At 39.8% G+C, this 13,091-nt stretch overlaps 1 protein-coding gene across 1 annotated transcript; it reads left to right on the top strand.

Moving 5' to 3' along the window:
- Positions 1–143: 143 nt before the first annotated feature.
- Positions 144–1,795, top strand: LOC310879614 (bone morphogenetic protein 10-like; the record flags this gene model as incomplete). The annotated part of the gene is made up of 2 exons (XM_083794385.1): positions 144–411; positions 786–1,795. The coding sequence occupies 2 exons, from the start codon at positions 144–146 to the stop codon at positions 1,793–1,795; spliced, it is 1,278 nt and encodes a 425-aa protein (XP_083650511.1).
- Positions 1,796–13,091: the final 11,296 nt, after the last annotated feature.

Below are 13,091 nucleotides of genomic sequence, written 5' to 3'. Positions count from 1 at the left end.
TATCTCCATACTTGATACTCAGTCTTTGGATCCCGTCCTTGGGCTTAACCATGACTGCTTCAGTTTTCTCCAGACTTGGGCATATCTGCACTCTGAGTGTCCTACTTCTGTTGTCGACTGATCAGAATCAGAGCAGTCCCATCATGTCTACTGAGAGCCATCACAGGGCATCTTCTGTCAGTGATGGTGCTCTTGACAACACTCTGTTGGGACAGAATGATGCCTTGGATACACAGGACCTCTTGAGACAGTTTCTGTCCACACTAAATCCCACAGAACAAGGGCCCCAACCTGGGAGCCACTCTGACCGCAAGGAACCACCGGAGTACATGCTGGAACTTTACAACCGTTTTGCCCATGACCGCACTGTCGTGCCCTCTGCCAACATTGTACGCAGTTTCAAGAATGAAGGTACAAACCCATTTTTTTGTCTGAATGTATAATTTGATTTGTAAAGGAAGTTTGTCATTGATGGAAATGATATGTGACATCAGAAATAAGCTGTCTTGTAATTGTTTCAAGGGAACAGTTCACTGACATTTTATGGAGAAAGAAATTGAATTGGAAATGGGCAATGTCTTGTATTTCTACTGCATATAAGTTGCAAGTTGCAAAAACTGCACTTTAATCAATTGTAAAGAAATTGTAGTTTGATCATTCTTTTTACTGATAATTGCAAATGTGTACCTTCAAGAAGTCAAATTGATGAAAATATTGGGCTCATCCTTTCCCCAAACAAATATAAAAATCCAACTGAGACACCCTTATTGATATTTTAATTTCAGATTCCTCCCCCTACAGTATGACAGTCAGGGGGGTGAGGATACACCCCTTGCTATTCAACATCTCCATCCCCCACCACGAACACATAGCAATAGCTGAGCTCCGCCTTTACACTACACTCAAGAAGACCCAAAGACCATATGCTGGCCTTGACTGCAAGGTTACTATCTACAAAATACATGAGGATATTCTCTGGACAAATGAGGTGGGGACAGCAAGAAGGAGAAGAACGGATAAGGAAGAGGTGGTGGAGATGAAGGACTTGGAGGAACTGGTGACAAAGCACATCCGTGTCAGAGATAACAGCTGGATCTCATTTGACCTGACTCATGTGATCAAACTCTGGCAAAGATCAGGCTGTACAGCATACAGATTGGAGGTTCACATTGCTAACTGTGGGTCAGAAGAGGATGGGATCCCATTACAGATTATAGAACGACAGTTGGTTCACGTTGATATTTACAGACTCTTGGAGGGGAAACACAATGCAGTGATGATTGTATTCTCAGATGATCAGAGTAGAGATAGAGACCATGACGAGGATGAGCGAGAACTCGACCAGATGATTGGACATGAGAATGACCTTCCTGATAATCTAGAGCAGAACCAACAGGAGATGGACAAACAGTCTCTCACACAAATGCAATCCAACCTTATCTTTGACACACCTCCCCGCATCCGTCGCAATGTTAAGAGTGAGCCATGCAAGAGGACCCCACTCTGGGTGGATTTTAAAGATATTGGTTGGGATTCATGGATCATGCAGCCTCTGGGTTATGACGCTTATGAGTGCAATGGTGTGTGCAACCCTCCTATGACTTCAGAGGTCTCACCTACCAAACATGCCATAGTCCAGACTTTGCTGAGTGTTAGAAGTCCCAAGAGAGCTTCGCGTGCCTGCTGTGTCCCCACTAAACTGGAGCCCATCTCACTCCTTTATCGTGACAATGGAGTGGTCACTTTCAACCATAAGTACGAGGGTATGGTGGTAGCAGAATGTGGCTGTCGATAGTCATAAAACTGATACTGCAGAATCTGAGTCTGCAGAGACTGTGGACTGATTGCCGAATTGAGAATTGCTGGTATTTCAAACAACTCCACCTGAGAAGACAATTATAATACTAATAGCATACCAATCAACACCATAATCCTGTGCTTAATCATTTGCATAGTCTATTCTAAATCAAACAATCTATCTACTGTATCTATCTATCAATCAAGCAGGAGTATTTAAAGGACAACTTTAGTCTTTTTCAACCAAGGTTCATGTTTTAGGTTGTTATTAGAGAAAGTAAAAGGTGAGTGTTCATTTTTCTTCATTTGCTGCTTTCTTTCGTTTTAGGGATTTTAGCGGTTTTTGACAGGGAGGCAGGGGCATTCAAGCATGGGGCTAAATATGTATTTTTTTTACAGAATTTTATAGCGATTTATTTTTATTTTATTTACTATAGTCCTAATATACCCCAGGAAATTACATTTGGCCACAAAATATCACGAGATCTACTGAATGTGTCAAACTGACATATTGAGCCTATGAAACAGTGTGGCTTCCCCCAGTAGGCCTCCTTCACATTCAGTAGATCCTGTGATCTTCTGTGGCCAGATGTAATTTCCTGGGGTATATTAGGACTATAGTAAATAATGAAAAAAGAAATTGCCATAATATTTTGTAAAACAAATACATATTTAGCCCCCAAAACGAAAGAAAGCAGCAAATGAAGAAAAATGAACACTCATCTTTTACTTTCTCTAATAACAACCTAAAACATGAACCTTGGTTGAAAAAACTAAAGTTGTCCTTTAAGGTAAAGACATGAATAAAAATGTGGGCCATGATTCTATTGTACAGGAAATGAGATATGAAAGTGAATTGTGCTGTGAATTTGTGGTTGTATAAAAAGTATATCTCCATATACTTTTGGCGGTGGATCAGGGTTAGAGTGGCCGGATGGTAACCGCAAGTTTGCCAGTTCGAACCCGGGCTCCCCCAGAGTTAGTGTCAAAGTGTCCTTGAGCAAGACACTGAACCACTAATTGCTCCCAATGTGCAGGTTGGTGCCTTGCATGGTTTCCGCTGCCGTCGGTGCGTGAATGTGTATGTGAATGGGTGAATGTAACGCACAATCTATGTAAAGCGCCTTTGATAAAGGCGCTATATAAATGCACCATTTACCATTTCCATTGCATTTTGGTAACGGCTGCTTAAGATGCTACATTATAAAGCAATGATCCAGTATAACTTAAGAATGAACAAAATGTAATTTTTAGACAACTTTATAGTGTAAATGTGATGAATGATTTCTTAATTATATTAATAGCTCATAGTTAGATGAGAATCGCTTAAATGTTATATTTACAGTATATTAAATCTTGAAATACAAACCAGATAGTTAGGGATTACAGGACTGATTGGACTTGTAAACATTGGAGAATGTACTGTACTGTATAGGCTAGCTGCTACATCCTTATGCAATGTCCAATGTAAATAGTGGTGAGGTAAGGTCTGTCAACTGCAGAGTAATGAAAAATATAATATTCCACTTGAAATATCTTGCTATTATGTCTGTTTTGCAAAAGAAATAGCAAAATGAAAACAAAGTCAAAAAATGTCTATGTCTACAAAATCAACTGTCTATGTAGAAGGCAAATGTTAAAAAATATATATATATATACAGGAAGAAGAAGAAGAAATAAATGAAAAAAGTTATATTTGTATGCAGTTGGAAAATTTGTTTCACTGTATGTATTCCTTCGGAACAGGATTCTAAACAGTTTAATCTTGTTGTCTAAATCATCCAATTCTACAGGTGCCATCTTTACTCTATGCATTAATAGCTTCAACTCCTACGAGTCAGACCTCTTGTGAGCTAAACCTAAAAATGGGAGTTTCCCTGAGAAAGGAAAGTAAAGTTTCCAGAAAACACAATTCACCACACCCATTGGGGTATATTTGTATCAATAGTGTCTTGATTCATTTATAAGTTGCGTGCCAAAAATAAGACGTACAGGATCTATTTTCGTATACAGTAAATAAGGGATAATAACAATGCTCCCACCAATTCATGCTCTCCTCACAAGCCCACCCTCATCTTCCTATCGTCACATGCCAGGCGAGCCACGCTCTGTACCCGGCCATGCCATGGTGATAACAAGGTGTCGGGAGCCTGGAGTCTTGTAGACCATCACTCAGGATGAGACGCCACTCCAAGTGGGCAACAGTCGAGAGAGGGTGGTGTCAGATTCCTGGTCTCCAACGCAAACCAGCCGTTAGGTTACTTTCTGCCATTGGATCCCTCCCACTTCCTTTTTCTAACATAGGCACACTCCAGACCCTTATCAAGGCCATAGCAACAGAACAAATGGAAAGAAAATCATGTCACATCATCACCTAACGTCTGCTGTCAACAGTAGGAAATAGATAACAGCAACGTTGTGGAACCTCCTAACTCAGTAAGATACCGGTACTCATTTAATTGGAGGTCATTCACAGATATTTGCAGAGTCTAAACTGTTACTTTCTTTTTTCCCCCTTTTTTATTATTATATATTTTTTTACATCTCAATTGTGCATATTGTGCAATAAAATAGTTCTGGTATTGTTGGCCTTTATTAACAATGTGTGCCTTATACTTAAAGTCTGAGGTTATCCATGGCATATCTGCAGCTTGGCAGACTTTAATAAAACAGTAATCCACAAAACCTGACCGTTATATCCAGCACACCTTGATCTGAGAATAATCACTCTGCTTAAACTGCATTATGTACCATCAAACTGACTATAGGAGAAGAGGTGTTCATTATATTGTATATGTAGGAGAGGTGTTCTTTAATCTTTATATTATTATATCTGTAGGAGGAGAGGTGTTCATTATATTATTGTATATGTAGGAGCCTGGGGCAATATGTAGGAGGAGAGGTGTTCTTTATATTATTGTATATGTAGGAGGAGAGGTGTTCTTTATATTATTGTATATGTAGGAGGAGAGGTGTTCTTTATATTATTGTATATGTAGGAGGAGAGGTGTTCTTTATATTATTGTATATGTAGGAGGAGAGGTGTTCATTATGTTGTATCTGTAGGAGGAGAGGTGTTCATTATATTATTGTATATGTAGGAGGAGAGGTGTTCATTATATTATTGTATATGTAGGAGGAGAGGTGTTCATTATATTATTGTATATGTAGGAGGAGAGGTGTTCATTATATTATTGTATATGTAGGAGGAGAGGTGTTCATTATATTATTGTATATGTAGGAGGAGAGGTGTTCATTATATTATTGTATAGATAGGAGGAGAGGTGTTCATTATATTATTGTATATGTAGGAGGAGAGGTGTTCATTATATTATTGTATCTGTAGGAGGAGAGGTGTTCATTATATTATTGTATATGTAGGAGGAGAGGTGTTCATTATATTATTGTATCTGTAGGAGGAGAGGTGTTCATTATATTATTGTATATGTAGGAGGAGAGGTGTTCATTATATTATTATATCTGTAGGAGGAGAGGTGTTCTTTATATTATTGTATATGTACTGTAGGAGGAGAGGTGTTCATTATGTTGTATCTGTAGGAGGAGAGATATTGAAAGCCACTAGATGCAAAGTTAAAAGTTATAAATGCTTATTTGCGCTATCCTTGTCTCCAGTTAGGTCATTCCTTTTCCAATTTAGAAATTATATTCGTTTAAAAATAATGCTCATTCAGGTCCTCTTGTCTTGCTGAGGAATTCCTACTGTTTTCTTTTAATACTGATTCACAGTGGTAGGTTGTGTGCAGTATTGTTCGTATCATTCTTGGAACAACGTGGTAGGAGCGTGATTCATATTTGGGATGAGTTGTGAGTACAAATATTACAGAATATTAAAGAAGATACATTAAGAATGCAGTTCTCCATAAATGGTCATGAACAGAACAGTAAAGGAAATGGAGACGGATCAGAACAGGAGACAACACTATTATGCAGGTAGATTTCCAGCTCTTTACAAATAAGCTAATATGACAACTAACACTGCCAGCTGATCAAAGTATATGCAACATTAATGTTTTGGCATTGGACCTTTAGAATTGCACTGAGAGACCTATTGCATTTCTGTCTGTAAACACAACATCATTCAAAGAATTGTGCTTTAGTTTAGATGAACAATGTAGATTGATGGGAAACTATAGGCAGAAATGGTGACACAAAACACAGATATTCAAAATTTACCCATACACGACAGAGTTAAAGATCATATGGTTAGGCAATATTTGCTCCACCAAAATATTTTGGCCTATACATTTCCAGTTCTATAGAGTGTGTTAATTTTCTTTTTTGTGTAAGTACCGGTATTTGTCATATTTCTTGGTTCTTGCATTTCAGTGTCTACTTTGATAGCTACACATAAAATCATGGACAAAAAGAGACGAATTGAGAGTGATTAATCCAATGCTTCTTCAGATTAATAAATGTATTATGGTCATAAATTAAATAAAGGCTGTTATTTCCCTTTTCTCTGGTTATAGAGGCAATCAGTCTTTATCTTTACACACAAATAATATGGCTTGACTAGTATCATCATTACAGTGCTGTGAATACATTATAATCTACCCATTCCAAGTATACTGTTATACTGTATACTGTATTAGACTTTAAATAAAGTATAGAACATTTATAAAATATGTGTTTTTCTTGTGTATATATATATATATATATATATATACACACACACACTAGTACTACATATTTAATCTCTGGATTAGTTAAACAATTTTACCTCGTATGAATAAAACCCCACATTATGTCACATTTATATTCAGCTCTCACTATCTCGAGAATCTCAAAATATGTGAAGCAGAGGCATATATTTCAATGGCCACTATTCCAAGTAACTATTTAATTAATTGTTTAGATTCACAGAGTTCTATGAAAATCACAGGGGAATACACCACTTCCATCCTATAGACAAATTTGAGCAAAAGCAGAGACTGATATGGCAGATTGTTCAATGATGAGTGAAGGACATGAGTACTAATAATACATTATTTTTTTGTTTTATAATTTTTATCCCACGATTTTTGTAACCCATTTTTCACCCCTGTGTCAATTATCTAATGTGATCCTGGGCTCTACACACCCTCCGCCAACCAAGTCCCCATAGATGGGGGACATGGGGAGAGCAACGGACTTGAACTCATGCTTCCTTCATGCCTGAGTGTCCAAGTTGCTCCTTGACAGGGGGGAGTTTCCCTGGTTGGACGTGGCGCGTTGAAGGAACACGTTATTCCAACCAGTTCCTTTCCCCTCCATCAGGCGCCCCAGCTGGCCAGGGGGAGGCAGTTTAGAGACCAGGATTACTGCATGTTTTTTGTGGGGGTACCTACCCTAGGGGACACGGAGAGAACATGCAAACTCCACACAGAAGGGCCCTTTCGTCAACCCCGCCTCGGGTATGGGCACTGATGACTCGGAGGAGGAAACACAGCGTCCCAGGACCTTCTAGCTGTGAGGCGACAGCACTACCAACTGTGCCACCATGCCGAGTTTTTATTTTTTATGATCAAAGAATTATCTCATAATTATGGAGAGGGGGTCTTTCCATCATCACTGAAGAAGACTTCAGATCCATTAGAATCTTAACCATGGTTGCAAGGAAGAGAGAACTAACTACATGAGAGAGTAGAGGTGTTTGGGGAGAAGCTACAGCCTACCACTGGCATGCCTTGCTCTTCACTTGTAGGTGATGTAGTAAGTAATTCTTCAATAACACACTTCGTTCTCACACCAATGGAATGACAGATGTGTTGATAATTAAAATGAATTGGAAGCGCCATGGCAACATTTTTATGTATACCGGCTGTATATAAAAAAATCTCACTCTTGAGAAAACAGAAGGGAGGGACTGCCCACAGAATCGACCTCTAGAAAGACTATCGCCCATGGTTTCCCAGCAGATTATCTTGTCTGTATGTCTGCCGCATGGGGGAAAAGGCTGGATTAAAGCAAGATTTTGATTTGGCATAGCATTAGAAGAGCCATAGGATTACCAAGTCATGAATGCACTCAGCAAATGGGAATGGGAATCTGACCACTAGATTTTGAGATCTCTGATGGGCAAGTCGAAATGTTGGCCTAATATGGTGGTGTTACAGGAAAGGGTTTGGGGTCAAAAGAAGTAGGGGTCATCTTCCAGCCGGTGCATTAAAGGTGATAATATTGCCCTGGGTAGCAAGATTTATAGACTGTCTGGGGCTACGCTGCTGTTATTCTGTTTTTTTGCTTGAATCTTCTTCAAAGAATTGTACACTTCACCCCGTCTGGAATATTAATATTTTCCAATAATAGACCGTTTGTCTATGTGACTATCCGTCCCTCTATCAGGTCATCTTGTCTGTGTGTCCATCCATCTGTAAGTCTGACTGTAAGTGTCCACCACTTTGCTCCCAAACCTATCTTCAAGGACCGAAATCAGATTTTTTGCAATTTCACAACATACATCCAAGATTAGGCTTACAAATTGATTCTCACACTAAATAAGATTTGCTGATTAATGCTGCCCATGAAGTAATACGGTGAGTTGACAACTTACTTGAAATCTATTGTCTTCAACATTACTGTATAAGAAAACTATGCTGTATCCATTAATTTAGTGTCCTTTTTCACTCCTAAATTGAATTGAATTCATGCATGCCATGCACGCAGGTGGCATCGCTGTCGGTCATCACTGAGCAACCTACAGTAGTTAGCCAAGAAGTCAGAAGGTCCTGGTCTTCAATCATGACAATCAACACATTTCATTCCCTTGGGTGACTGTCACAGATTGATAAATAATGCTATTGCTACAGGATGGATTAAAACCACTAGGGGGAGACAATGCAACATAGAAAATATGTTGTACATGGAGGAAAGCGTTTTACTTCCATCAACATTATGCATTTGCACCATAATGCCACAGCCACTCAGGTGATGTCTCACAGAACTATTTCTTCTACATGGAGGAGCTATTGAATATTTCATCAAGGTCCTCTTTGTGGACAAGATACATAAATAAATAGATCAATAGATAAGCGACAAATAACTAAATAAATATAAATAATTAATTAGTACTAATTAATAAACATTATTAAATACAGTTATATCCAGGGCCCCCAATAAGAAATCACAGGGCATGGGACAGAGTGGTGCAATGCAGAAAATCATGTTAGTTAACCATATAAACCCTAAATACTTAATTGTACAGAACAAAATAGCCAATCTACAAGCGTGTTGTGACCGAATGTTCGCCCACTTTCACCAGCTGATTATGAGGATTCATGTGATTGAATTGCAATGATAGAAATCCTGTTAAATAATTGACCTGGCCCAAGAACATTCACTGGAAAATTAGTTTGGAGAATGAATGGGAATGATATACTGCAATCCCTGAACAACTACTGTCGAGGCCAAGATCACGATATGTATCCGTGGAACCGAGTCATAGTACCGTAAATCGAATGCCTCAACTCTACATTCCAAGTGCTACTGCTCAACAGTTCAAAATAAATGTGATTATTTTGGGGGGGCCACGGCCTGAAAAGGTTGAGAACCACTGAACAAACAAATACCAAATTGCACCATCTCTAGCACAAAAGCCATAATAGTTGTGAATTGTAACTGTAAATTATAGTTGGCTCATATTGAAGGGGGGTCGGTGTCTAAGCTGACACTGATTACTATGAGACTCTCTCAAGACAGATTTCTGCTGTTAGCAGAAATCAGACAGCACCCCTGCCCTAAACATGTAGTGTAGCTATTGGTTTTGATAGCACATCAGTGAGCTGGATGCAATCCTACCTGGAGGGGAGAGAACAGATGGTGGAGGTGAACGGAACACTGTCCCCTCCCCTCCCAGTGAGCTGTGGCGTCCCACAAGGAAGCATACTAGGGCCTTTACTGTTCCTAATTTATGTTAACGACATGACTTCAGCTTGTGACTGCAACTTGTTCCTGTTCGCAGATGACTCAGCACTGCTGGTCTCGGACAGGAACAAACTGCAGATTGAAAAGACCCTCAGCTCTGAACTCGGTAGAATCTGCACCTGGCTCGCTGATAACAAACTATCCTTACACCTGGGAAAAACTGAATCCATCCTCTTCGGATCAAATAGTAAACTCAACAAGGCAGATGGCTTCTTGGTTAGAGTGGGTGACAATGTTATCACACGAAAAGATCAAATTACCTACCTAGGTTCCATCCTGGAGGCCAATCTTTCCGGTGATAAAATGGCCACCAACGTAATCAAAAAAGTCAATCAAAGAACAAGATTCCTTTACAGGATCTCCTCACTGGTCAGCAAAAACACCTTGAAGACCTTAACAGGAGCCCTCGTACAAGGTTTCTTTGACTATGCATCCACCTCTTGGTACCACAGCACCTCAAAGGCCCTCAAAACAAGGCTCCAGACCTCCCAAAACAAACTGGTCAGGCTCCTACTTGGCCTCACCCCCCGAACCCACCTCACCCCTGCCCACTTTGACAGGCTGGGATGGCTTAGGGTCGTCGACAGAGTACAGCATCTTGCAATGGGTCTGGTCCACAAGATTCGATATACCACCAAGATACCCATGTACCTGTCTAAATACTTCCTTAATGTAAACGAAGTCCACACCCACAACACCAGAGGGAGTGCAACAAACCATGTGCAACCCAGATTCGGCACAAACAAGGGACTAAATTATTTTCGCTCCTATGCCACCAAAATGTGGAACGCCCTACCAACAGTCATTAAGACATGTGAATCCCTTGACTCCTTCAAAACCGCTCTCAAAGGGCACCTACGGATGGCTGCAATTCGAAACTGGCCTCTGTAAAATCTGAATTCCCCCCCCCCCATTTTCCCTCACTGTATATTGTATCTTTTCCCTTTTTTGCTTCCCATATGATGAATTCCTGTTCTGTTCTTTAGCTACATAGAAGTGTCTATTTGTATGTCTCTAAATGTTTGTATGTCTTTAAATGTTTTGATGAATTGAACAATGTGGACCCTGTTGTAAACAAGTGTAATGCTTAATTGGGTCGTCCACTCACAGTTGACAGTCTTTTTTATTGAGTTTGTGCTTAAAATGTACTGTAAATTCTACAAACTGTTAATAAATATTTCAATCAATCAATCAAAAAGTGTTGTTGTTAGTAGGAATAAACACAAAAGCACTCGGGAGGAAGTGGACTAAGAAAGGGGTGGAGCCAGCCAAACAGAGTTCCTGTTTCTACACAAAAAAGGAGGTGACCCCGGGCCCCGGAGGGGTTCCCAGATTGCCATGAGACTGATATTAGTCAACTACACCTAATTGGTTTGCTGAACGACTCCCATGCAGGTTTTACATTTGTAAGTAAATTATTTTTTGTGTGGCACAAGCTGCCACACAAAAATATCAGTCAATATCAAATAAGTGTGGAAAGCCAGTTTGTGAACAAATCAGTGTCAGAGGCCACTACAATGTTCATTTTGTGGCGTTTAGAAAGTCTACTGACATTGGCATGTTAAGAATTATAGGAATCAAATCAATGTGTGTTGAGACCGGCATCAACGGTACGGTTAGCCCCTCTCGGAACCCTCCATAAAGCTTTTCTGAAATTTGGATGAGTTTTATGTAGGGTCCCTGTTCATAACTATAACTATAACTATACTTTTCGTATGGAATTTTGGAATGCGGACATAAATATGCTCCGTAACATCGTATCTGCGCCGTTTGACGGCCTGTTTTCCTTTGAGGGCTTCTGAATCTGTGAACTTTAAGTACCTATACATCCCGCTGCGAATATCTCCTGTGGCGCGGAAGCCGTTAAGTATTTTTAATCTTTGTTTGACCGATTTGGTCACTTTATTTCTTCTTGTTTGTTTACCGTTTATTGTACCGCTTCCCGGTGTGCGGTTGGCTTGTGCGGCTACGTCCCTGCCTCTGATCTGCTCTGTCATAGCTATAGCGCCACTAGCTAGCCAGATAGGCGGTACAATGAGGTGTCAATAAACAAGGAAGGAAGTGAAGAATCAAAGCGACCAAATCAGTCAAACAAAGATTAAAAATACTTAACGGCTTCCGCGCCACAGGAGATATTCGCAGCGGCATGTATAGGTACTTATACTTCACAGATTCAGAAGCCCTCACACGAAATAAAGTCGTCAAAGAGCGCAGACAGGCCGTAAACACGGTGTTTATGTTTTATGTATGTCTGCGTACCAGGTGGCATGGTACTGCTGGAACAGGACCCCATGGTCTGTGTCGTCAAAAAGTGAGAAACTTCAGTACCATTGGGTTCTGCTTGGAGGGCTACGGTACGGTAATACTAAAAACCTTCATTTTGCCAATTTGTAACAGTGAGGCGCTACCGTATAAAATAAATACAGTGATCGATAGACAAAGTTGTTGTGCACAAATAAGTAACAGATCATAAATATACAACTCTGACAATCCTCAGGATTTAATTGAACTTAAAGAGAGTAAACTTACTGTGTTGTAAAATGTCAAAACGAGGGCCATGCTCAAGGACAAATCCAGCTCAGAAATGGACTGCATTCTGTCACATAAAATAATTAGACATAGTATGCATTAGTTAAACCTTGACTTACTTCAGTTCACTCATAGCCTATAGATAAAGTAATGAAGGCTACTATGTTCACAATATTCTAATGCACACACACACAAACCTGAAAATGCATTAGAAATGTATGTATTTCATAATGAAGAACAAAGATATAGGCAAATATCTCATACGCTAATTTTACACCTTCCTAGGTGTTGTTGACCTTCCAGAAGTTGTTTCAATTTTGGTATGTGAAGCTGTCCTATCTCATCCCAAAGGGAGAGAGACCTCAAAGAGTAGCCTACTCAAAAGGCCTGAGGTTCAGCTCCTTTCAGTGTGTGCTTGTGTTAGCAGACTTTATACTTTACACCACAAGACCTGGGAAAACGTATCCATGCCTTTATTTCATCCTGTTTGGACTATTGTAACTCATTGTTTATTTGTACTACCCTGAGAGTCACTCTTCTATACAACACCTCCAGCTTGTGCAGAATGCAGCTGCTAGACTTTTAACAAACACATATTACACCTGTGCTTGCTGCCTTACACTGGCTACCAATTGACTCCAGAATTGTTTTATTTATTTATTATTAATTAATTATAAATCTCTTCATGGCTGGGCCCAATTTATTTAACTGAATTGGTGCACCCCAGGGTAAATGTGAGAATCTCACTGTCCCCGCTACCAAGCTGAGAACTAAAGGTGATCAAGCTTTTGCATTTGTAGCCCCCAGCACACATGACTTACTACTTTACTTAAAACCTCTAC

Source organism: Protomyctophum parallelum (genome assembly GCF_964188405.1).
Source record: "Protomyctophum parallelum genome assembly, chromosome: 21".
In the NCBI taxonomy this organism is placed as follows: Eukaryota; Metazoa; Chordata; class Actinopteri; order Myctophiformes; family Myctophidae; genus Protomyctophum; species Protomyctophum parallelum.
The sequence above is the reverse complement of the archived record's forward strand: the minus strand, read 5'-3'. Positions and strand labels throughout refer to the sequence as shown.